Here is a 23018-nt window from a genome sequence, read left to right on the forward strand (position 1 = left end):
GAGGAAAGAAGGGATAAAAGATTATTGCATTACTTCTTCAAATAACTTATTTAAGAACTATACAGGGCAGAAAGAAATACAATAATAAAAGGTTTGCTAGCAAAGAATTCTACATTTCATTTACATCAAAGTCCACCATGCAAAATCAGTCATAGAACCACAGAATGGCTTGGGTTGAAAAGGACCACAATGATCATCTAGTTTCAACCCCCCCTACTATGTGCAGGGTCACCAACTACTAGACCAGGCTGAGCAGAGATCCAGCCTGGTCTTGGATGCCTCTAGACATGAAATATTAAGTCTCAGAAGAGCTTGCAGGGACTGCCAATCAATCAGCTCTAGGGAGAAGAATGACAAGTTTTAAAGAAGAGGTCTACTAAGGAGCTCCGAAGGGCACAAGATGCCCTCACACAGCCCATCAGGTTATAAGTGATACAGATCCCATGCTTTTGCTCAGTCACAGTCTATAATTTCCCATAAAAAATATTAGTTAAAACTGCTCACAGTCTTCCAAATTAACTACAACAAAAAAAAGTCTATATATGTTTCTATCCAAAGTGAAAGAACTTGCTCAGTCTTTTGCCAAGTTTACCAGAAACTGCAGCATACAAAGAAGAAAGCAATCTCAACTTGACCAACTCAATCTACTTCTTGAAATAAAAATTAAACTGTTTCAAATCGAGACAGTCATACAGCAAATTCAAACACAGGACAATGGTATGTCTTTCAGTCATAAACCTACTTTTCCAAAAGCCTTCTGACCTATGGCAGGGGCAATAATCAGCTGATAGACCAGCTTCTCAAGTGCCAGAATTTCAAGGCAACCATCACCACATCAAGGTTAACGTAACCAGTTTTTCCCCTGTTAATACATAGTATTTAGCACCAGGCAGGTCAATGGCATTCTTAGTAGACAGCTTAGATTTTTAGAACCTATTGAACAGAACAATAGCGAAGTTAAAAGGAATGCCAGAAATCAAAGCCAGTTTAACTACGCAGTCTGTCTGAAGAGCAATAGTCAGATCTCAAAGAACAGGTGAAATGTGTGACAAGTACTGGAAAGATGGAATTATATTCAGAAATGCAGTTACTGAAATAATTATTTTCAAGTACTACCTACTTTCTCATAAGCTGGAAAATATTAGGACTATCAAGTGCCATTTTACACTCTACTGCTTTGGAGTGGAGAAGAGGACAGCAAGTTGATTTTATATAGTCTGCATGTACTCAAAGACAAAAGGCTATTTCAAACAAAAGAATGACTACACTGGGACATACAACATGACTGCCTCTTCATGAACACAAAGCACGTTTCAATAATAGGAGGGAAGCAATTGTGGCACGGGATCTAAAATCTTCTTCTTTAAAATAGTAATTTCTTTGGAATATGCAGTCCCACTCTGTTACCTTTCTGATTTAGATGAATGCAGAGAAACTGTCCTACATGAAACACTTCACTGACTAGAAGAGTTCAAAATGTTCTCATTCTAATCTTTATCTACCATAATTTCTGTCTGTCCCCAAAATCCACGGTGGGAAATATCTTGAGTTAAAACAGTGGAACAATTGCTATACTTTACCTGTGCAATAAAACAGGTTTTAGAATCCCTGCAAGATGTAACAATGAGTTATCATGCTTTAATTTTTTCCATATTAGTTGTAATTCCATAAGTCCCTAAATCAAACAGAAACTACTTAGTGTACTAAACTAATAAAACTAACTGTATAGTTATGGCCTGCAACCCTTTATTCATTTGTCTACAAACCATGCCCTCTGCACATCTCTGTGAAGGGAAGAATGATCAGATATCTGTCTTCATCTTGTCTGAAAACGATGACATTTTTCAGTAAGAAAAGGGTCCAAATGGCAGGTGTCAAAGAGCTTTAGCTTCACACGTGGTGCTAGGAGGCAGAAAAAACAACAGCAGCGTGTGGCCATGTCAGAGCTGTACAGAAGCTGCCGTACAAGTGCATATCTGAAAAGAGCAAACCTCATAGCCTGTTAAATCAATCTAGTGCCAGATGCTGTTATCAGAACAAAACTGGTGCTACGGATTCATCCCCAGAAGAAATACATGTCCCATGCCCATAGTGAAAAGTGAGTGACCTAGTGTGGCACATCTTGAGACTGAAAGTGACAGCTACCTGCAACTGCCCCCACCGTTTTTATTGACAGTTTCAGAAAACAGTTTCTGTCATTGCTCATAAAACAGCTGGAGTGGAAGCATCCTTCTGCTCCTGCAGAGAACTTTAGAATCCGAACTACATGTTCAAAATCTACTTCCAAGTTAATCGTCCAACTAAAAAGCAGTTGAGTCATTTACTATTCCTTTAGACACTGTAGTACAAGAGACAGAATCAACTACAGCTCCTCTCCCTGTTGCAGCAATGCTATGAAAAGGAATCATTGCAGTGCAGATATTATAGAATGCTACACTACCTTAATGTAAGAGGACAAGTTGAATTAAAAAAAAAAAAAAGCACCTTTCATGTGATTACAGTATGACAGCATTTAAGTCAATCTAGAATCAGTAACAGTAAATACTTTCACATCTCTTAAAAATCCTATTTAATAGCTAATTAACATCAGTATGAGAACAAAGGAAAGACAAAATGTTTCAGGATTGATGGGGGAAATGAAACTCCAATTAAAAAAAACAAAATAGACGTGAGAACTGGTTGTTCCTCACGAATACACCTGAGAATTTTAAGACCACTCCTGCCAAAGCACATTCAGTTTTAAACAGAATTATCCCAATGTTCTCAGCAAAACAAACATTGAGGATTTTACCTAACCTCATTCTACCCTCAAGGGCTGAAACGGGAGCAAGGGAGTGAAAAACACAACTGATGTATGTAGGTACGGCTTCAAAAAGAAGAGAAACACTAGCGATGCAAAATGCTCGTGTTCATAGACTTTTAAAACAATATGGCCTAGATGCATTCCCAAAAAGAAGATTACATTGCTCTCCACAAAGCCTAGCAAAATCATCCCGAACCAGAGAGCACAACAAGCCTTTTCAACCCTTGCCCCTATCAGGTCCTGCAAGCCCAGCTGGGCCAGAGCCTGCAGCAGCCCAGAGGGAGCTTGAGGCACCGAGAAGGAGTCCACTGGCAGCACTGCCCTGCCAGCAGCCCCATATTGGCTCAGCCGAGTGGAAAGCCCTGCAGCAGCACATGGGGAAAGCTGATGGGTCACGCAGCGTGTCTACAGCAGAGCAGGATCCTACAGATGTAGGAGCCAGCCTGGCTGCTCTGAGAAACAGCAAACGGTGCAAATCCTGGAATGCATCACTTATACATTCATGCAGAATTATTTAAGTTGCAGCATTATAAATCTCACAGAGAACTGCAGTCTAAAAGAACAAATAAAAGGCTGAGTTATTTAATTTAAAAAATTGATTTCTGCCAGAAAATTGACGCCTAACTGATTTCTTAGATTACGTTTCTCTGCTGCATGCATGCACTGTCTTATCCACGGCATCGTTCTAATATGGAACACCAGTTATTCAAGATACAGATGATCTCTGAAGGAAGATCACAGATCACAGAATGACCAGGGCTGGAAGGGACTTCAAGGATCATGAATCTCCAACCCCCCTGCCATATGCAGAGCCACCAACCTCCAAATTCAGTACTAGACCAGGCTGCCCAAGGGCCTCATCCAGCCCTGAACACCTGCAGGGACGGGGCATTCACAACCTCTCTGGGCAGCCTGTTCCAGCACCTCTCCACTCTCTCTGTAAAGACTTTCCCCCTGACATACAACCTAAATCTTCTCTCCCTCAACTTAAAACCATTTTCTCCTTGTCCTGCAGTAATCAACCCTTTCAAAGAGTTGATTCCCTTCCTGTTTGTAGGCTCCCTTTAGGTGCTGCTTGTTTGCCTGAGACCTTATGGAGCACACTGACTTAGTCCTACACAAAGTGTATCAAGACCTGTTACATACTGTCTATTTGAAATTATCTAGGAAGAAGACAATAAAACATGCTACTCAGTTGCTACACTTACTAGCAGGAAACATTTTTATCTGGAAAATAGGCAACAGGGAGGCAAGAGTTGAGACAAAAGTCCCATTAGCCAGATGGAAGGCTTGAACTTCAGATGATGTTAACTCTCACAGAGACTCTGTCCCCAGAGAGGAGACAAGACCACAACATATGGGAAAAAATGTCTCTTGGAGGGTTGTACCACTGGCAACTCCCATTCTCTTCATCACTCATTTAAAGTCCTTTGGAGGAAGCCCAGTATGAGTTCTAGTGCAACCAGTACCCAGATTCCCACAATTCTGACCTGTATCTTTGGCCTGATTCCTTTTCCCTTATGACATCTCTGAGTACTTGTATGTCTCCTTAGCAAGTTACCCTCTCCCAGGTGCAGACTGAGTAGGGGAAGCTATATGGCTCACTATGTCTGTGCTCCCCTTGCAAGGGCTGTGCAATACCATACACACTGCTCACTGAGAGGTAACCGCTCTTCTCCCAACCCTATTAAGAACTAAGCTGTATCTGACAACACTATTTTAAATATTTCCAAATTACAGACAGTCCCCAGCACAGCACACTGAGCTCTGACGTACCCAGATTTCCCACAAAGTGAAACCTGGAATATTAAGAATGATTGCTGGCAAGAAAGCATCTTTGATGTATTATGTCATAAGGAAAAAGTGTAACTATTACACTTTTCTGGCATTGATGTTTTTTCTTACTTTCTTCTATTTGGAATTCACCTAGAAAACTGTCTGCTCCAGCTCACAGGAGATATGGCCAGATATGTTTATTCTCTAACTCAACACTCTTGAGACAAATGTTATATAGAGTAAATGTTGCTTTAAGAAGACCTTGTTAAAATTATATACTGCTGCCTCAAAAGTAATTTCTGCAGATTTAATCATCACAATGTTCTTACAATGTTTGAAGTCCCCATTTTTCTTTTCTTTTTTTTTTTTTTAATGCAGGAAAAATGTTGGCTTTTACACTTTCCTTTTATTTTATGAAAATTCAAAGCTGACATTGATAAAAAAGTGTTCCACTCTGTCCATCAATGGAATAATTTTCTTTACTGGAAGAAAGACTAAAGTAAGGTGCTATTTTAGTACTCCCAGCCAAATCTACTATTACATACCTGTTAAAGAATAATAGCATTATAATAAAGAAAATATCACAGCAGATAAGAAAGAAAGTCAAGAGAAACGCACACACAAAAAGAGGTTATTCTGATTCTTCAGAAAGTATCTTTCCTCATGTAAAATTCAGAAAAACTAGCTTCTGATAGTTCAAAAAAATATACAATTTTCCTGTAATCAGAAAAAGCTTCTTAACTTTTTTTTTTTTTAAATAGCTCACCTCCTTTCAAAAGCAAGATGTTCTGTTTAAAATTAATCTTTCCTTACAGTCACTTTCCTCACCATAGATTTAAAGACAACAATGACTAAAGTGTCTATAGAGCAACATGAGTAGATTTGATGCTTTGTTTATTAAGTTATACATTTTTCTCCTTTGGGGCCTCTAGGGTTCTTTCATGTCTTCTCCACTGCTCCTCACTGTCATAGGTTTAAATATTATTATTTCACTGACAAATATGCAACCACTGGGCATCTACAGTAAGAGATGTGAATCTGAATCAAGTGTGTCTCCAGAAGAAAGTGAGCTACTGTTGTCTACTGCTTAATCATTTATAACAGGGATGCCTTCTTATTTTCCACTACAAAGCCTCACGTATCAGCCTCAGTGGAAAAACAAAACAAGAACCCCTAGAAACCACAATTACGAAACAAATTCTGAATAAACGTGCAATTCATGAAAACATAAATTCCTTTAATAAGACTCAAACCAAAGGAAAAAAAGCTGACTCAATTAAAAAAAAAAAACAGAAATCAGAAATGACTAAAATAAAAGTTCAGTTAGGCAGTGCTATACTTGTTCCCACCCACCCCCACTCTCCCTGCCTTTTTTTTTTTTTCCCCTTTTAAAGAGGGAATAATTTGTTCCCTCAGGTTGTGACAGATCCACACTGGAGACTTTCCATGAGCAGTATCACTAGAACTGGCATAAACATATGCTCAAAGACCACTTCATTTAAAACACATTTTTCATCCAGTTACAAACACTTAAAAAAAAATTTCTGCACTGAAATTCCTTATGCTTCATTTCTAACTAATTACTTTTAAACTGGAAAAAAGTCAAGTAATTTTTTTTTCCTATTTAGTTATCCAAATATGGAAGCATAGGATAAGACAGATTTCTTATTATTGAAGAACTAGTCTTATATCTGAATCATAAGAACACAACATAATTATTTTATGTCCTATTTTTTACACCACCATTTGCAAAGTGTTCTACTCAGATATATTCCACAGTATCCAGGTAGTCAGTCACCTGTAATTCTAGCAGTAAAAATCTCTTTAAAACAGTGTAGAGTTACGTTAATACATTAACATGACTCTATTATGAGTCCAGCTATAAATATTTTGTTGAAATAAATCTTGGAACTACATCTTTTTAATCATATTAATCCTTCTTGAGGCCCATTTTTTAAGAGGAAAAAAAATTCTCAGAAACATACGAGGACTTGTAGGTGACAATTACACAACTCTAAACAAAAGCACCAATGAAAATCAAACCTTTTTCAAATTCAACTATGTTGTTTTCTCTAACAGAAAAGTTCACATCAGGAAGTTCATAATCAGAAAGGTTGGAAAAGATCTACAAGATCATCTAGTCCAACCATCCTCCCACTACCATTGCTACCACAAGCCTCTAAACCATATCTCGTAGCTCCTCATCCTGACACCTCTTGAACACTGCCAGTGACTCCACCACTTCCCTGGGCAGGCCATTCCAGTGCCTGACCACTCTCTGAGAGAAAAAGTTTTTCTTATGTCTAATCTAAACCTCCTCTGGTACAACTTGTGGCCATTTCCTTGGGTCCTGTTTGTTGCCTGGAAGAAGAGTGAAAAGGAGAAGGGGAAATCACACACATCATTTCAAAATGAGAACAAGAAAACTTCCCTTCCCATTCATATTTTGAGAGCAAGTGGCAAAGCCAGACTGGAACTTCATGGAAGGGTCTTTGGGAAAGCATTCTGTTTGAAGAGAACACAATCTGAACCCATTCCTAGGAACACCAGCAGATTTTCAGGTACAATGTCACATAGGCCATGCACATGGATTCCGAGTGCAGTGGCTCAGTCATTGGAGTCTCGTGTCTGGATCCATCAAGATAAACAAGCAGTGATCCTTTAGATTTCAGAAAAGCTGGCTTAGCCTGACAAGCAAATGGAGCCTTAGAAAGCACTACACTGGAAAAATTCTAGCTTGCCCAGATGCCATAAACAAAAAACAAAACCTACAATTCTTTGGAAATTGTTCAGAAATGAATAAAAATATTTGTACTTCTGATCCTTGCAGTAAAAAGCCCACTTAATTTTGAGTGTAAAGACTCTTGCAGATAACAACTAACAATCTGTTGTTTAAAAACAACAACAGCATGGATATCATGGGTGCAGAAGAAGAGAATACAACATCACAACAGTAACTGTCCAGAGGAGAACAAGAGTTCATTAGAGAGACTTAATAGCAGTGCAGAGCCAGAGGCTGCAGCAGGCAACTCCTGCAGGGGGTTACAGAAAAAACATGCCAGCATGGAACACACAGCACCCTGCAACGCAGCCAAGCATCTCATGCCCTCAGGCACTCGCTCATTCTGCTGGTTAGTGTGGTGGCTGGAAGAGCCAAACCTCCCTCCTTGGCCTGCCCCTGCAACACGGTGATCGCTGCCTTACAGTCGTCAGCCAAGAGGGCACGAGGCTGCCACCACTCAAAAACACTGTCATGTGCCACAATCCATGCTGGGTCATGCCAAGGCTTTTTCTAGCAAGGATGTTTCAAGACTGGGAGCACTTCCTACACCCACTGCAGAGATGGTGTGTAAAAAGCTCCTCCTCCACCATTAGTGCCAGATGGAAAAGCACAAGGCAACAAACATCAAGCATCTACCCCCAGAGGAAGGATATGCTGCCAAGTCTGAGCACAAATGCAAGTTCAACTAATTCAGCTTCTAATTCTGTAAAATGCAGATTTTAATATTAAGGGTCCAATTACCACCTACCTTCAATTTATTTCTCCCCCCCTAAAAACTGAGAACAATCTAATCCTAAATACCACCAATCCCAAATGCCTCTGTATAATCAATGGATATATATACAGGAGCTTGGCTAATATAATTTATATTGGAGTAATGAGAGAAAGTTACTAACCCTGTCTTGGGCTCACAAGATGAACTCCGATGGAGCGGATCTCCAGAGAGATCCTTCCCCACTGGCAGTCAGCTCTTAAATGGGTCTAGGAGAAGTGCAGCCAGGTTCCACCCCTTCCTGCAGCACAGTAGAATTGGCTTCACCTGTGCTCCTGTGGCTGACTCATTGCTCGCCTCAGGTGATCAATCAGAGGTTCAGGCCATGATTCAGCAGCCCTATACAGCCTCTAAAATACATATTTGAAAACCTTTTTCCAAAGTTACCTAGAGGCAGATGTGTTCAGAATTCTGTCCAAGTTGAAACATTCTCCTGCACAATACAAACAGAAGTTTGAAGTTACAAATACCTCACACCAGAGGGGGCCGGATTTGGGTTCCATCAGACCCAGAGAACCAGAATCAGCGTTTCACAAGCACTAAGTTTGGATTTCCCCTGAAAATCAGAAGAGCTTGCAACACCACCAGCACCACTGTGATTTATGCAGTTTAATTACATCAACTGTGGCATAGTAAAGGAGAAACTGTGAATGACATTTTGTCATGAAATCCAGTGGAAGCTAGCTCACAAGTACTTCATAAATAACAAGAGGATGTAAACATAACTCATACCAAATTTTCGAATTCAGATCTGTTTTTAAGAGTTTCACCCTCTGCAGAGTACAAAAGTACATAAATGTACTGTTTTATCCTAATCTTATTGTAATGATTATATATTTTTGTTTATCACAATCTAGTGCTAAGCAAAATCTTTTTTTTTTTGATTGTGATACTGATATTTCAGTTCAGCTAGAAACTAATCCATTTTGCCCTTATTGCACTGCACAGTAAATTAAATGTACTTACACAAGTCATAAACAGCATCTAATCTGAATCTTTAGTTTACAAAAAGCTAAAAGAAATATCCTACACATGATAAAATGTAAGACCGTTCCAAATTAGATGTCACCAGTTTCTTCTTACTAAGCAGTGGAACAACTATTTTTTCTTTTTTTAAATCTCATCTCAGAAAACATTGCTCCTGTGGGAAGCCAACCCACAGCAACAGGTTTACCAAAAAGAATCCAATGAGAGGAAAACTGGTTTCCTCCGACTTGCCCTGCTCAGAGGATTCAGCAGTAGTGCTGTTGGTACCCGAAGAAAGAGGATATATTAAAAGGATACTATATCATGATTTCAGAATTGTTTTGTTTTACAACATCTGAACTGACAATGTCTCTTTCTATTTACTTTTACATGAAGAAAATGTTAAATCTTCAGAGAGAGAATCACTAAGAGGAAACACAGGAATATCCACTAAGATTTACTTAAAAATGACAAACTAACCTCCAGAAAATAATTTCAATAAAAACACAGCAAACTTTGAGGTGCAATTTTAAGTTATGAGGTAGAAATAGGCCAGGAAGAAGTAATAAACACATCACTGCTTTTACTGAACGCCCACTTCCAAAGCATATTTACAGTACAACATCATAGTAGCGACAAGAGAATCATCCAGGAAAGCTGCATGTCTGAATTGTTTCCCTGAAACACTGATGTCAAGTTCAAATGTCAAAATGTATTTTATTCAACTGATACTTCCAGCACAATCCAATAAAAGGGCTGAAAAGACAGTGGGCATGTTGCCTTGTCTGCCAAGAATGAAATATTAAAATGTTACAACATAATGAAATATAAAAATTATATAAGTTTGAGAGAATTTTTATGTAATACTGATTTAAATTAGCAATAGCTATTAGCTGCATCTCGATGGATCTCTCTCTCTCTTTCTCTCTCCCACCCAATTTTATATTTGGAAAGCTCCACAGAAAACTAAGCTGCCTGAACAGCATTTGATGTTATTTTATATAACACCATACAACTGGAAGTTGTAATCTTACTTGTAACTGCAAACAGGATTAAAATGAAACCATTACTTCTGTCTCCGTTGCACACTTGCTTTCAGGACTACTTAAAGGAAAGGAAAATAAATAATATACAGAATGTCACAGTTACATTTTCATCTCTACCTGATGTCATCAAAGCAGCACGCTTATACCAAAACTGAAAAGAACTGGAGAAAGAGCCTTCCTCTTCTCTTTCCCTACCCAGTGCCAGCTGTCTTCGTTGCTCCGGTGACAAAGGCTGGTACTGAAGGAGGTGCTTCACAGAGCTTGTGCTTTTTGATGTCTCTTTTCAGACACACTTCTTGTCTTCATATCACACACTATGACAAATGGATCATTTCTTACTCCCTCCACTTACTCATCATTGACAAAACCACTGGAATCCAGTTATAGAAAGGAATTACTCTCAATAGGCACCTTCAGTTACAAATGTCTGACACCGCAGTCATCTAAATCTAATCCTTTTTCAAGCTGAAATAACCTACTCAAAGGCCCTTTGAGACACAGCACGTCTATATTCTCTGTCTCTCAATTCCTGAAAACATCACAAGTGTGCTGAAGCATCTCCTATTGCTGGGGCTTCTTTCAGCATCATTCATGAAGCTTTTAAGACTGCCATACGCTTTCTTGGTATGAAAAATGAGCCTAGACTAGCACAACTCCCAGTTTCAGCACTGAACAATAGTACACCAGCTTCTTGTGTGACATAGGTAGTAGCAAGCAGCTCTGCTCTGCCAACAGACTTCATGAGCAAATAATCTGAAATGAGGTACAAAAATGAGAATTTATATAACTACAGAGTAAAAGAGCTCTAGCTTTTTGTTAACCGAGGCATTGTATTTGCTTTTCTTCTTCCCAGACAATTCTCAGGCTATCAGACCTGAAAAGTCACTGAAGAATATTTTTCAGATGTCCTTAAAATAAAAATAATTTTCTTTTTTTATTGAGGCTTTTAATAGCTGATCTTGTGGCACCAGGGGGAGCTTGTTAGCAGCTGTACAGATGTCTGTTTCATTATGTTTACTATTCAAAACAAACCTGGATGGACTTCTCAGAAGGAGAGACAGTTTTTTTGTCCAAACTTTGGATATAACAGACAAATACCACTGATGCTTCAGAAAATAAATAAACTCTCTTCCCCATTAAATGACAGTATTTGTGTATATGCGCACTGTGCACTCAATTTTCTTCAAGATTCCCAATTGTTCTTTAAAAAACATATCAAATCTGCACAAATATACTCTAACAGAGACCTAGAATGTATAATTTAATCCCAAAGATAACTGACAGTTTAAAGCCACTGAAATTAAGGTATATCATGTAGAGCACTAGGCAGCCTAATGTAACCTGAACATCTAACTTAAGCTTCTGCTATCAGCATCAATGATAAAAGCACAACATAAGCTTAAATAAATAAATAAATCTGTATACTACAATAAAGGAAGCCCCAAAAGAACTGAAATGCAGAACACCAAACGTGGTTTCACAAATGAATAGGTATGAAGTTTGGCAGAATCTCAACTTAACTAAAAACACATTACTGGCAATCCCACACAAATGGAAAAATGCTTACTTTCCCCTTCTGTTCCAACAGAACGTCTGCTTAAAGACAAAACACTACCCAAACATGCAACCAGGTCAGACTGTGCCATAACACTCAGGCTTAGTACCTCACAAATCAAGGGATACGTCTTGTATTTATATCATTTTAATCTGGACACTATCAATATTAATCAGTCTTTATATTTTGATGCTTCTACTTAAATTCACTCCTGACAGGTTTCCACAAGTAATTCCTCCTGGAGCCTTTTTACATAGTGAAGAGCCTAAATGAGTTTTCCTAGCATTTATACTAGTAGAAAATCTACCAGTTGTCACAGCTATTTAATGACAGTGACTTAAAGTACATGTGTATTTCTGGCATTTCTAAGAAAGAGAATAACAGAATAGCATCCCAAATATCTCAGCTCTCACTTATTTTAGAAAGACAATATTGCTAATTTGTGATTTTGTTAGAATGGCCATACCACATTTAAGCAGAGCCATGCTATTTCATGCTGGGCAATGGCTAGTAGGGTAAAATGCATAGATGTGGGTAATGGGAACCATCTTTCAGGTTCCTGTAATCAAAGTTCAGCAAATACCAATGAGAGGGAGGATTTCTTAAACATGATTTCACCTATTTCAAATACAAATCTCTGAGTCTTTCTACTTTGTATTACTTCCAGTTATTTTCATCCTATGGCTCACAGCTATCTTCCAAAAGGGTCCACAGTGGAGAAGGAAGGAAACTAGTCTCATGTTAGTAGGGCTACACTCTCAGGAGCTGTTGAGCGAAGAGCCACCCCAAGGTTCAGCAACCCTTTCAAAAATCAAAGAAGCCCTTCAAGGAAATATCTTTGAAATCAAACTGGTACGAACTTTATGGCGTTGACCAAATAGCACAGACTTCCAAAGGCTGTAATCATATTAAACAATAACCTAAAACATTTCAGTCTGAAACAGAAACCCGCTAGATACCCTACCACCTCAAAAATACCATGCATGCAAATGAGCTAGTTTGTTTTATTGTCACAATCTAGCACATTTAAGATGTAGTCATTCATTTTTCTTTTAATCTATCATTTCTGGGCCTCGGAAGTAGACTTGAACAAGACTTCACACCTCAGTAACTTTTTATGGCAGAAATAGCAGCACTTGCTCATTGAGTAACCTTGGCATGTCTTCTCTAAATAACCTTTCACCTTTACAATTTCTTCTCATGTCTCTATGTATTTTGAATGCTTCCTATGTAATTTGCAAGAGCGGATTTGAGATCAGCACGTTTCCAATTGAATAGCACACAAAACTATCCATAGACATTTTGTCACAAATTTAATAGCTTTTTGTCCCCAAATCTTCCCTAATTATATAGAAGTTAATTTTCTACTTTTTTCTTTAGTGTCTTTAGAAGGTCTGAAGACATTCGCACATTCAAAATATGTAACTTCTTAAACATGACGTTACTGTTGCTGAGATTTTCTCTCAGAAAGAGAAAACAAAGAAGGGAAGTTATATGAATAACTTCCTTTCCTCCTACCTTCCCCCAACTGTTTTCCCACATACTGTCCAAGATCTAAGTCAAACAACATGATCTACCGGTCTGGAAAAACTGACTTTTTCCTCAAGATTTAGATTTCTTCCGTTATTTACATTTACTTCCTGCCCACCACCACTTCCCCATCTTTGCACTGTTGAAGTCAAGACTCCCCATATATCTTACTATTTCTATACTTAAGGCATTCATAATTTCCTTAATCACACTGATGTACTTCCAACTAGACTTTGTTTTTATCTTAAAAAACTGTAAATCTGTTTGCCTATAATAGAATTCAACGGATAGTATTCCATAATTATCTCTCAGGTGATATAAAAATATAAAGTTATGAAGTTTACTTAAACAATTTCAAAAATCATACTTGAAATTATCATCTCCTATTTCACCTGTCTCACCGTTTCATTATTGCTTACCCCCCCCCTTTTTTTTTTTCCCCCTCTGAGATAAGGAAAGTAAAAGAAGAAAAGAGTACAGACTGTAATAATTTCTACAGTAAACTTTTAAAACAAATAACGTAGCCAGGACAATCTTTGCTTTTTTGGACTGCTTTCAAATTCGAGATGACTTCTGAATATCTCTTCTCTAAATACTATAGTCTCAACTCATCTTTGATACCAGACTATGGATGCATCATGAACAAACATCAAGTGCTATTTTGAATGGAGATGTTCATTCCATTCACATTGTGCTGAATATTAGATTAATTACTAGCTAAAATAATGAATAATCAAGAATAACAGGAGGAGAAAGTCTCTATGCAGACTGAATATCTTATTTACAAGAGTCTGAAATATAAACATACACAGAAAAGTTTTTCATTTGAAAGATACACATTTGTTATGTCCTTCTGTTGTGGTAAGTAATCACAAATATACTAATTTTAGATAAGAGGCAGAGCACAGTTTGGTTGGAAAGCATAGGATGTAAAATATTTTCACTGATTATTTTTTCACATACATTTTAAACTTATTTCTTCCTCACAGTATTTCTTTGTTGTTTAGGACTCCACTACAGTCTGCAATAAGCAAAAGCAGAACAAAAGGACTTCAGTGCATATTTCAGATGTCTGCAGACTCTGTGAAATATGTATTCCTTTCACAATATCTCTCCCTACTGTTTTCTATGTTTTGAATTGGGCATCCACTGACCTAAGGTGCGTAAGTGCAAGCATATAAATGTCATCAAAAACAACAACCTAAAAGATAATCAAAAAGAAATAGGAATAAAGTTTCCCATATTCCTACCTCCTTTGTACTCTCGACAGACTTGAAACAACTGCATTAATGCAGCAAGCAATAGCTTGTAAAAGGATGCAAACCAGCTGAAACATTTGACAGACAGTGTTAAATACCAGAGGATTCATATCAACCACTTTATTTGAAAAGGTGCTTTGATGTTGTCTATCTTTCATGTACCTCTTTCAAGGCACATTAATAAGGAAAACTGAGATGGGGTAAATTAAGTCCCAAGGTCATATCTAGAGTTACAGCACCATGGGTACCCGATGAAATACGGATTAATGCTGCATGAGCACTGAATAAATAAAACCACTTCTGTTAACTACTTAAACAAGTTTTACAAGTAGTTCTGAACTTTATTCTGCAACTAGACTTCAGACATCTTAATCCCCCCACACTGCTTTGAAACCTAATTATCATAATGTGAACCCAAATGTTAGGTCCCTTTCAAACTGCGAGTGCTATGAAGCAGAAAAGTAATGGGAATTAAGCTAGTGTAACATTAGAAATGTAGAGGCATGGAACTTGAAAGTGGCATTTGTTAAAGCTGAGAGAGCATAATGTAGATATTCAACAACATAAAACACACATTTAAATTGAAAAGGATATTTAAAGCATGTGCAGACACCTATAAAATACAAGTGGACCTGAAATCCCATAGAACAAACATTTCTAAATCAATTTCTTGCCACCAAGGTCCAACTTCAAAAGGTATTAAACAGTCCTATTCTACCTTAGCAGAACTTTACTAAGTATTCTATAGCAGACAATTTAAACATTAAAGAAAACCAAATGAGAACTTTACAAGACATTACAGTCTTTCCCCTATTTGTCACAGTACAGAAGTGTTTGAACTTAAACAGCAGTAAATTATTAATTACACTGCTTATAAAGCCTTAAGAGCAAGAAAAGATTTTGCTGAAAGCAGTAGAAAAGGATTTCAAATCAAGTTAAATCTAAGCATAACAGAAAACGAACACCAAGCCAACTAGAAAACAACCCTATAAAAATACATTTCCCTAGCAGCAGTGCCTGATACCTAACAAACTTACTTTATTTTCCAAAAATGAGCTGGAATAATATAATCTAAGTGTGCATTAACAAAACAAGCTGGACTAGGAGTGCTTATATTGTGACAATGCAACCACAGAGGCAGAATGAAAAACTGCAACTTCATTTTTCCAAATACGATGACTGAGCTGCTCATGGTGTCCAGTTATGGTATTCACCTGTCTTTCAAACAGTTTTCATTTCCAAGATGCCCAGAACAGGCAGCAATTAAAGAAAAAACAGTTGCAGTGATCTAAATATGGAATAAGATTGGTGACTTTTTTTTCGAGATTTTTATTTAATTCAAAATGGTCAATGAAATCCCTAAAGTTTATCGTCTGCCATGTTAACGCTGAACACACTGTTGATTCATTTACATTTCTGGTCCTGCTGAAACAAATACACTTGTCTAAAAGAGAACATCTGTTTTGGTTATAATACAATGTATCTTTGGCAGACTCACAATAGAACTAACAGAAATAATCAAGAATATTTATTGAACCTTGTAACGAAAACTGATTTGTAACAAAAATCCTGAAGACCAGATATGACTGTCTCTGGGCTATAGTCCAGTTCTAATCTAAGTCAATAAACATTGACTCTAAAAGGAAAACTGCACTTGCAAAAGAATCCTGAAGTTATTTAGGTTGGATGTAGGTACTGAAAGTGTGTTGGTTATAAAAATAGTGAAAAATATTTGCTTTAAATCAAAAACTGTCAAACTGAGTCCAGACAGGTTTTAAAGCCGCAAGAAAAAGTGTGCCACATGCCTTATTTCCTACCATTGTCTTAACTCATTTGTCTTCTCTCTGGAAAGCTTCAGTAAAAACGCCATTAATAATTGCCATTGCTGAGAATCTGGTATTTTAACAGACTGCATTTTGTTTATTTATTAGCACTAGAAAAATATGAAGTCGTCGTCAAATAAAATTGAGAAGTTGAGAAAAACTGGCTCCTATAAACAAAACTGTTTGGGAAATCTCTTTTGATATCAATACAACTGAAATATTCTAAAGTGAGAATCAGTTAACCTGATTATTGCCCCTATTTCACCTTTTTAACTGTGTGTTTTAGTTGAGGTTTGTGGTTATTTATATGATCGCTGGAGTTAAACTCTGAAGTCAAGGAATATCTTCATGCACAACTCTGAAACAATTGCACAGGACTTAAGCCCTGGAGAGAATTTCAGCATATTTCTGCATGTAATGTACATACATGCAGTCTCTAAATATTCAACTGACGTTATTTGCCAGAGAAGCCAAAGTCTGCAATACCGCTCTATTTTTCTGAATGTTGCTTCTGAGCAATAGCTTAAGATGTTGATTGAGATTTTGGTTTTAAGGCACTATAAAACAACAAAATCTGGTCATTTTACATTTGGATTTCTTCAAGAAAAGGACTGTAAATGTAAATACCATTGGCAATTCTCTGAAACTTGCACAGAACAACTAGAGGTCTGTTTTGTCAGGCAAGCATTTCCACCTCCACACAGTTCAGTGCCTTACGAAGATGTACAATGCTTTGCCAAAGGTATCATGTAAGATGTAACTGATGCATTCTGTAAGTTTCAGTACGCCGAGTGAGATTTTTTCTTTTCTGCCTGTTTTTGCTATTTTTCTGTACAAACACTCAATTGATTTGTAATTCCATTTTTCATTTAAAATTGCCTAAGCACACCCTTAATAATGAACTGTTCTGATGTACTTAAATTCACTTGATCCAAAAGCATACAGTGGGTTTCCACTGAATTTAACTGAACTGCTCAGGCTATGTACAATGCTCTTACTTTTCCCCTATGGTGAAAAAATGCATATGAGAAAACAACATAATCAAAAGATGGCTTTCTGGAGCTAGAAAGCAAAGGAACTTTGCAAGATTCAGAAGCATGTCTAGGCAACTGTGGTACCGGTTAAGGCAGAGATGCATGTAAACTAGTTTAGCAGAAATAGCAATATGGGAATCACAATCCTCAATAAATAAACTGTCTAAACAGTTAAACTAAACACTAAGACTGCAGTTCCAGCTTATTTTGTAGAATCATAGAATAAACTTAAATAAATATAGGCAAGATCAGTAAACTTAAATACATACAGTCACACACAAACAGTATGACTCCATACAGGTCAACAGAATCAAGTGCCATGTATAGTGTACCACACCACAACAACAATCACCTTACATTTTTTAACTTTGTATTTTCTAAGCAGTATCTCATAGTTCTACATACAAAACCTGATGTAAGGACCAGCTTCTCATCACAAAGGAGTAAAATGAACGAACAACTACTACTATAAAAATATAAACACAGAATAAAAGCAAAAACTGTTTTAATTCTGCTAATTTTCACTCCCGAAAATTAGTCTTGAAGGTGAAGATTGCATTTATATACTTAGATTGCTCCAAAAGTAATGCTTTCTATTTAATTCCATGGAAACTACAACAGATACAAAGAATAAAATAACAGTGTTTGATAGAACAAGTCCATATTCCTCAGACTGGTATGGGGCATGGTGTTTTACTGTTGCAGAAAAAATGTTTTCTTTTATAGGCTGACACTGGAAGTCTGAGCCTTCAGCTTAGTCCACATCATAATGTAGCAGTCAGAGCTGATGACGTGTCTGGAAATCTAGAAGGATCATCTCTTTCCTATCCCAGAAGTCTGCACATTACTTTACCTTGAGGTCTGTGTCTTTTTTTTTTTTTTTTAATGAGGAATTCACAGGTCACCACTCCATAGACTGCCATTTTGACTCCAGCTTGCAGTGGCGACACCACATCTCATCACCAGTAATGATGTGATTCAGGTAACTATCACCTTCAGCCTTGTATTTGTTCAATAGACCCTGATGCACCTGCACCGTAGCGTTCTTTCTGCTCCTACTATGTGAGCATTTGTGGGATCCACCTGATGCAAACTTTGCAAGATCCCAACATTGCCACTATTGTTTCCAACAAACTAAGGCCAGTTTTCAGCTCTGTACACAGTTCCCTGGACATAATCTGCCAATTCATGAAGATGAACTGATCAAGATGCTCCTCATTTTGTGGTGTGACCATCCAGTCATGGCTTGTATTTCACGCTGCTGTTGCCACTGCAGAAATGCACCACACACTACCTGACAGCGCTCACATCCACTGTTTGGTCTTCAGAAACATTCAGCAAGTGTCAGTGAATATCAACGAATGCCATTTTTTCCACACGGAATTCAATTACACACAACCATACACACTTCTATGTCAGACGTCATTCTGTCAGACGTCTCTTTGCTGCCATTTGTCACACAGCAACAATACGCAATAAAATACTGGTGGGAAGGTTCAACCTCTACTGCCATGCACACCACTAATATCCACCTCTGACATTGTGGGCCAACATAATAAAATAAGAGGCATTACCTTTGGAGCAGCCTTTGTATTTTTCCTACAAATATCACCAAAAGTTTTGGAAAAAATGAAAGGTAGAAAATGATCAGATACTAATACAAAAAGCAACTAACTTGGTAACCTGCATGACTTCTGCCTTAGAGCATTTATACTGATTCCTAAAGCTTTTATTCATTTCTTAATGCTATTGGCCGTTTCTTCAACCCCCAGTCAATACTTTGTTATCTTGCAGATTCTATAATCTTGCTTTACAATATTAAAAATATTAAAGCAACCCAAGAAAAGAATATGAAAATAATCTGCCACGGAATAGCAGAAATATCTTTTTCCTGTATAGGCTAAACAGTTATTTTCATTTTGTATACGATATCAGACCATCACTACCTTCAGACAAAATGCTTATGCTAACATAATTGATGTTTAAACTACATAAAGTGAACAAAACTAACATAAATATTTGCCAGAAAATACACAGTATGAAGTGCTTTTCATTTTCTACTGACTATAAAAATCCACTGTTTTGGAGTTGGTTTCCTGAAGCAGATGCATAATTTCTCAGAAGTTTGAACAGTCTCCATCCCTTGCAGAAAAAAACCCATGCGCATCCCCCTCCCTTACCCCCCCCCAAAAAAGTCAACCGCTAAACTCACCACAACAGAAACACTGCCTAACAACATCAGAAAATCCCTACGTCTCTTAAGCAGCAGACACAATTCTGCGTGGAAAAAAAGAAAGCAATACAGTTCCATACAAACCAAAGGTATAATAGTTAGAATTTGACAAACTAATGGATAATGTTTTAAGATTAAAGAAGATAAATACCTTCACTACTTCCTGCTAGCTATACATAAGGTATTTAATTCCAGACAAATTAATATTCAGGGGATTAGTAAATATTCCATACAACAGTCAGATAACACGAGGTTTATCATTTGGAGTTTAACTTGATTTATCAAGAAATGAACACATGATCCTTGAGCTACAATTCTCACACACTTCAGTGTGATAGTAGCAACAGAATGAACTTCAGAAAAACTGCTTCAGTGAGTCTCTTGCAGACTTAGATCTACCTTCATGCTCCAAAGAGCTACACCCCTTGTCCTTTGGCTAGAAGGATGGATCAAGCTCAACTTAAACACAGATAAAGTACCAAAAGAATAACTTAACAAACATTAACCTTACAGCTGTTTTTAAGCGTAAAATAGGTTGAACAGCTGAACATCATAAAAAGCAAAGTAACCTTACCAGTAAACAACATCCAGTGGTGCAAAGTATTTCTTCATAATTAAATCAGCAAAGTAAGCTTCTGTTTCTCTGCAAGCCGTGCCATTGCCAATCACAACAGTGCTACAGCTTTGAACGGGATAGGAAAAAAACAATTTTCAACTATTCTGTTAAACTTTTTCACACAATGCTCTATGCACAATGACTTATACACCTTATTTTACATAATATAATGGCTGCATTTAATAAAAACATATTCCTAGTAATACAACATTTTGCTTAAAAGCTTTTCAATGCAACTTAAAAAGATGAGTCAAAAATGTCACTCATTTGTAATGAAATTGAAGAGTTAAAAAAATAATATTGATATTTATAAAAGAAAGGTCACGGATTTACAGTTCTCAGACCAACTCACCTGGTATTTACTTCATCTACTATAAATCATGAAAAAGGTAGGTGCTCAAGCAACCAGAATCTTAGTTACAGATTGTCTCTGACTGCCCCAGTACAGCAACTAGTCACCAAATCATGATGTTTAAAGCCAATCCAATGCTTAAAAACAAATTGGCTCATGTACCCCAGCAGTTCAGCTGCTGATTCACTGGACAAGATGTCTGCCCATTGGGGTTCCCAAAGCATGTAAATACAATAACCTTTTAATTGTGTTCCCTCTGTTTGCTATTCCATCTGGAGATCTATCTGGGTAGGATTTCCTTTGCTTAACAAACTTCTTTCAAAAATTATATCTGGCTTTTGGAATAGAAAAGGATCACTGAGTGGGTTCAGGGTGGGAAGAAGGGAAGACGGCATATCTAAATTTGTTCCTTAATTTAATGTTAATTTCTAATCCTAAACATAAATAGAATGACAGAGTTTTATGGAAATACATTAATAGCATGCAATCTTAGTCATACTCATTGCTTCATTTCATATCCTTCTATCATATACATAGGGTAAAAAGTATGAACACAGAATAAGAAAAAACTCTAAACTACACAAAAGAATAATTCCATTAAAATTCAGAGTATTTTGATTCTACCCAGAGGCCAGTATCGATGCAGCAAAGATTTTTCATTATGTTAAGTGAGTAAGAATAATAAGTTTCCTCAGCATACCTGAACTGTAGCAGAAGCCTCTTTATCTTCTCAGCTTCACGAAATCCTTGACCAGAATGCAAGTATACAATATCGGTATGGAGTATCTGGCCTAGAACAACAACAAAAAAGCTATTTAATAATTTTTTTTTAAGATGACATTTCAAGGCTATTTCCTTCTGAATTACTGAAGTTAATTTGATGGTTTACAAATAAAGCTTTTTAACATGACATCTTTTATTTTTGTCTCTTATTAGATGAAAAGTATGGTAGGCAAAGGATAAAAATGCTCTGGCTGCCAAAGCTAGACAAGTTGATACACTTTGTATTTCCCTGAGAACATACTCAAATAAGAAATAATGAGCAGCAAATTATATAATACTTTATACTTTTAATATTATCAGAGAACAAAATTCACTGCAAAAAAAAAAAAAAAAAAGTAATGCTACAGTCTACTAATTTTTATTTACTTGTTTTAAAAGAGATCCACCAGAGAGAGATGAAAATTAGGAATCCATTTTAAGGACTATAAGTACAGGAGCTCTAGAACTTCAAAGCTCACTCCTGCCATATTCCCATAACAAATTTGGAAATAAGCCTGTATTAAACAGTACTGATAGCTAATGGTATAATGCAAGCTAAAAACTATTTACCTCCATTTCATTGCCATTTTAAGACACATTAAGAGCATATCTTCTCTTATTCCCTCACTGGGTATGTATATTCTCAGCCAAAAATCAAAGGCAAAAGAAAAAAAGATTCCTCACAGCACCTAAAAAAGCATGGATCCCCAGATCAGACTAGGATGCACTGGAAAGGCTATGATTGTTATCATCTAGAAACTGAACAAAATAAATTCTGCAAGTAAAACATTTCTGACTTCTCACATTAACATATAACCCTAACCAAAAGGTCTGATGAAGTGTCCAGATGTTCAAGATGCTACCCAGGAAAAAGCTAAGTTATAGAAAGCATTTAAATCCAAACTCTTTGTTAACAATAAAAATGCCAGGTGTTCTCTCTGCATATTACTGAGAGGCACAGTTATTTGAGTATATATTCAAGAAGGCTGAGGGAATTTGAAATTCTATTGTATTGAAAAGTAATAATATCACAAGAGACAGTAGAATCTACGTGCAAAAAATTTAATCTTATATCTGAGGAAAGGAATTTCTAAGACAGAATGTGTGGAAAGCACTAAAAACTTAAACAAGCAAACATCTATTTGATAAAATGAACATAGGTTGCTCTTAAAGTAACGCCTCCTATTTATTTCTATGAAAACTACAACAGAGCACAATAACACTATTTCATAGAGCAAATTCTCAGCTGCAAAACACTATTTTTCAAAACAGTCACCATCATTTGCTATGCATCTCCAGCAGCTACGAACAAGAGTCTAGATATTACACTTGTGAAAATCTGCATGGCCATCTGGAATGCAACTCATCATTCACATCACTGTAGCCACTGCTGAAATGCACCACTCACTGCATCATTGTACTCATATCCACTACTTAGTCTCCAGGAACATTCAGCAAGTATCAATGAATTATGAATTTTTCTTTTTTTTTTTTTCTCTCCATACAGGAATTCAATTCTACCTCCTTGCTTCATACACACCACCAAGACAGACGCTATTCTGTCAGACAGCCCCTCTGCTGCCACCTGTCACATGGCAACAACATGTAAGGGGATACTGGCAGGAAAGTGCAGCCTCTGCTGTCATATTACCAACATCAACCTCCGATGCCATGGGCAAATGTGAACAAATAGGAGGCATTACTTTTGG

At 37.0% G+C, this 23018-nt stretch overlaps 1 protein-coding gene across 3 annotated transcripts in view; it reads right to left on the reverse strand.

Moving 5' to 3' along the window:
• SRBD1 (S1 RNA binding domain 1) overlaps window positions 1-23018 on the reverse strand; it is a 124256-nt gene that overhangs the window by 69474 nt on the left and 31764 nt on the right. For all 3 annotated transcript variants that reach the window (XM_085219367.1, XM_085219368.1, XM_010706778.4), the window contains 2 exons: window positions 21248-21338; window positions 20154-20261 (listed from right to left, as the gene is read on the reverse strand). In XM_085219367.1, coding sequence (XP_085075493.1) covers window positions 20154-20261; window positions 21248-21338 — 199 coding nt within the window. The remainder of the gene's footprint in view (window positions 1-20153; window positions 20262-21247; window positions 21339-23018) is intronic.

The sequence above is a fragment of the Meleagris gallopavo genome, chromosome 2, assembly GCF_905368555.1.
Source record: "Meleagris gallopavo chromosome 2, MGAL_WU_HG_1.1, whole genome shotgun sequence".
In the NCBI taxonomy this organism is placed as follows: domain Eukaryota; kingdom Metazoa; phylum Chordata; class Aves; order Galliformes; family Phasianidae; genus Meleagris; species Meleagris gallopavo.